The following is a 4389-nucleotide window of genomic DNA, read 5'->3' as shown; positions in this document are numbered from 1 at the left end:
GGCAAATTTATAATAGAATTTTCCTAAACAAAGATTATTCTCTCCCTCAAAGGAATTCTACCACTAGCTTCAAAATAATTATTTGTTTTCACCTATTACATCTATGATACACAGATATAAAGAAAAAAATAAAATTATTTCTGGATTAGGGGTTTAGGAATTTTTCATTTTCTATTTGTATTTTCCAGGTTTTCCATAATAAACATGGATTGCTTTTATATTAATTTTTATGTTCAATAAAAAATGGTATAGGCTTTTAGAATTGAAATTGGACAGTATCCCAAAATTTAAATTGTGCATTCTTTTGATTTATCATGTACACACCAGATATCAAATGCTAGTTTCTTCATCCTCTTCTCAACAATTAAAAAAAATATTTGCCATTCTGATACATGAAAAATAGTATTTCATCATAATTTTTATGCACATTCCTATGTTTTGGTTGTATGCTAGTAAATGAACATTCTAAAAATGTACTGATTAGCTGTTTGTATTATTTCTTTTAGAGATTCTGGAGTTCTTGCTATACTTACCACTATTCTGTATCTTACATCTATTTTCCTCCTTCAGATCCCACTGTCCTCATCCTGTTTTAGACTCACCTCTTCAAATTCTTTTACTTTTTTTTTTAGCTTCATGCCTTTGTTTCTGCTTTTCCCTTGGTTTAGAAATTTCTCCCCCAATCTTTTTTCCCTTTCAGATATCAGTACCTCTCTCTTGAACTCATTGGCACAACACATGGGATGACAGGATAATAACCACCAGCTAGACTGTGCCTGTTTCATAGTATTATGTCTCATGTTTTGTTCATTATCTTTATAGCTATCTTAAATCTGCCATTTAGATTCAAAGCTTCTTGAAGGCAGGAACCATGTCCTCTACACCTTTTAAGTTACCTTGCATATAAGAGGCTCCTAACAAATATCTCATTGTGTTCAAGGTCAGGTTCAGCCTTTCTTACTAGTAGAAGCTTTTTGTTACGTTTTGCCTTAGAATTATCATCAAACATTTGTCAAATATCCAGTAGGGGAATAAAGCAGCAAATAATGTAGAGCTATAGAGTAGAATAAAGTAACTGTTCCTGCAAGACCTATGATCTCTTATTAACCAGAGGGATTATTTCCACAATTTTTAAATGAAAATTGTCACATTCTTTTATAGATTTCGAGCCAGATAGTCATAGCATACATGAACATAGGCACAGGATAACATGGGATACGTCTGGTGACTAAATAGTAAGTGCTACGGGACTTCTGAGAAAGGAGTAAGCACTTTTGCGCTGGACCGGTAGAGGGCCTCATTAGAACTTCTGGGCCTCAAAGCGAGAATACTATTCAGATCAGCATGGAGGAGTGGAGAGAGGGACTCCGAATGGGCAGAGGAGTAATTGAATGTGTTGAGTAAATAGGCTGCCATTGAATACTCTTCTGTGGGTCAGACTGTTTCTAGGCTTTTCTAATCTTGGCATTTTTAATAATCTTGTTAAACAGATGAATTATTGTAGTATGCCCTACCTATTTTCTTAGCATTCTGGAACTTTTACTGACTCATATTACTTAAGATTCTTGGAATGAAGAAAAGGAAGTGATGGGGAGGAGCAAGGAAGGAGATCATTCATGGACCCCTCTTTGAATCTCAAGTTTTATTACTGTTGCAGGGTTTTATGTTGGTGTATTCTGAGCATAGAACATTAACAATTATTGCATCTTTTGGTTTATTCTCACAGACTAGATGAGACAATACAGGCCATTGCCAATGGAAACTTGAACCAACCACTAACCAAATTGGATAGATCTTCTGAAGAACCTTTGGGCGTTCTGGTGAATCCCAACCTCTACCAATCCCCTCCCCAGGTTAGTGGACCTTTGTTCTAACTGATAATAAGAGAAGTTTGGGACCAGGTATTTCTTTAAAGTATGCCTGTTAATAGGTTTTAAATACCAATCTGCTCTCTCAATAGACCCACCAACCTTATTCTCTGGCTCATTTTTTCCAATTTTTTTGCAACGCTTCTGACAAATTGACCTTTATTATCTTTTGAGTATTTCCCAAGAGAAGGCTTTCTTAAGTACTATAGAGATTTAGCCAATAATTGTAGAGAATGTTCTTTCTCTACATTTTTAGAATATCGATGGTCTCATAGAGTGGTGTTTTAAATTAATACATTAATTCACATATTCAGTGTTATTCATTTTTCTATCAAGTACAGTGAACATCTGCTATGTACAAGCACAGTAGTAAGTGATCAACCAGACATTGCTTCTATCTTCAAAGAACTCATAGACTAGTAGCGGAAAAGATTACATAAGCAGCTCTAATGCTAATGGAGAGATAAATAAAGGTCAGTGGAAACCCACAGGAGGGAAAGACTACTTGCAGTTGAGGGGAATAAAAGAGGCTTTTATAAGGGAGCTGGCATTCATTAAAAGTAAATATCCAGGAAAATGGATGTTTGGGGAGAGTGGGAAAAACATTCCAGGCAGAATGAACTGTAGGAATAAGGCACGGGTACACAGAAGCATGGGGGGAAAACATATATATTATGATATGTGTGTGTGTGTGTGTGTGTGTTATTCTCAAAGACATAAAATAATATCCATAATAAAAGGACAAAAATTATAAAACAAAAATAATTAAATTTTAATTAGAAGACAGATTGATATGCACGGGAGTCTATTATAAACTCTGGAAATAATATATATTTTACACATATATATGTATATATATATATAGAATAGTGAATTTAGGCAACCTAGATAGTACTCATAAAAGGGATTATCATGAGAAATAGAGTAGGATAGGCAGGTAAAACCAGATCACTACAGACCTTAAATGTTTAGCTAGGAAGTTTTCACATTTTTTTTTTTTTTTTGGTAAATAAATGTGAGCCATAAAAGGCTCTTTAATAGAGGGATGCAATCAGAGCAGTGCTTTGGGCAGCTTAATTGAAGATATTCATTCAGCACTGTATATGTGCCAGGTTCTTTGTTAAGTGCTGGGAAATTAAAAGGTAAAGGCCCAGCTCCTGTCCTTAAGGACTTCTAAAGGACTTCAAATTTAGTGGGAAGATGTGTTTGCATACAAATAATTTCAGTTCATTAAGATTATTGGTGTGGTAGACACATGTCATGGGTACAGTAGGATTTTAGGAGAGTGAGTTCATAAACCCATTAAAGGAGTCACAGAAGAAATAGTGTTTGAGAGGAGACTGAAAGAAGGATCTGGGGAGGGAATTCCTGATAGAAGGTACAACATGTACAAAGTCTCAGCATCTTGAGAGCATTGTAAGTTTGGAGAACCACAAGTAATTAATTATTGTTAGAAATTAAAATGAGCTAGTAGGTATATTAGTTTCTTACGGCATCTATAACAAAGTACCACAACTGGTTGGCTTAAGACAACAGTCTCAATACTAAAACCAAAATGTTGGCAGGGCCTGAAGGCTCTCTTGCCTCTTTAAGCTTCTGGTGACGGTAGGCATCCCTTGGTTTGTAGCTAAATCACTCTAATCTCTGTCTTCACATGGCCTTCTTTCCTGTGTGTCTTTGTCTCTCTGTGTGTTCTGTCCTTTTATAAGGACACCAGTCATTGGTATGACCTTATTTTAACTTGGTTACATCTTCAAAGACTCTTTTTCCAAATAATGCTGCTTTCACAGGTTCTGTGTGGATATAAACTTTGGGGGGATGCTACTTAACCCAGTACAGTAGGCAACATCTTGTCATGAAAGCCCTTATGTCTCATGCTAAGGAGTTTGGTTTTATCCTAAAGTAGGCAGAGTCCTTGAAGAATTTCATCAGAAGATTGGCTTGACTTCCATGCCTATGTAGAGAATGGATTGGAGGGAGGAGTAAGACTAGAATCAGGGAAATTGCTAAAAAGGTTATTGCAGTAGCACAGTGGAGAGATGATGAGGGCCCAAATTAGTGTTGTAGCACTAGTAGGGCAGTAGAGAGCTTTTTAAAGGCTGAAAATCTAGATGAGACCAGTTAGTAGGCTCTGTAATAGTATTATTGAAAAGTAATAAGAGATTAATTTAGCAGAGTGGCTGTGGGAATAGAGAAAAAGGTAATATAAACAAGAACAGTAATAGAGATAGAACAGAGAATTTGGGCGGCAGAATTATTCAAATACCAGCATTTTTATGAAATCACTTATTATTCCTGTAATGGATCATTTATTTCTTCCTCTGTGTCCCCAGTTAAGGGCTTACATCCCTGTGTAGTATTTACTCATTTCTGCCTTATATTTTGGATAGTTATTTATCTGTCTTTAAGTTCCTTGAAAGCAAGGACCATATCTTTTTTATATTTTATATGTCTCACTACTTTGTGTACTTTTCATATAGTTAAGTACTCAAATGTTTATGTTTTTTTAAGGAAATAAATG

The 4389-nt window shown here is 35.4% G+C and overlaps 1 protein-coding gene across 3 annotated transcripts in view; it reads left to right on the top strand.

Annotated features, from left to right (window-relative positions):
* The window catches only part of TRIP4 (thyroid hormone receptor interactor 4), a 47119-nt gene that overhangs the window by 18306 nt on the left and 24424 nt on the right, over nucleotides 1-4389 (top strand). For all 3 annotated transcript variants that reach the window (XM_025038881.1, XM_025038880.1, XM_006920269.3), the window contains one exon: nucleotides 1727-1853. In XM_025038881.1, the coding sequence (XP_024894649.1) occupies nucleotides 1727-1853 (127 nt within the window). The remainder of the gene's footprint in view (nucleotides 1-1726; nucleotides 1854-4389) is intronic.

This window comes from Pteropus alecto, unplaced genomic scaffold (genome assembly GCF_000325575.1).
Source record: "Pteropus alecto unplaced genomic scaffold, ASM32557v1 scaffold86, whole genome shotgun sequence".
Taxonomy (NCBI): Eukaryota; Metazoa; Chordata; class Mammalia; order Chiroptera; family Pteropodidae; genus Pteropus; species Pteropus alecto.
This window is presented reverse-complemented; position numbering and strand designations above follow the sequence as displayed.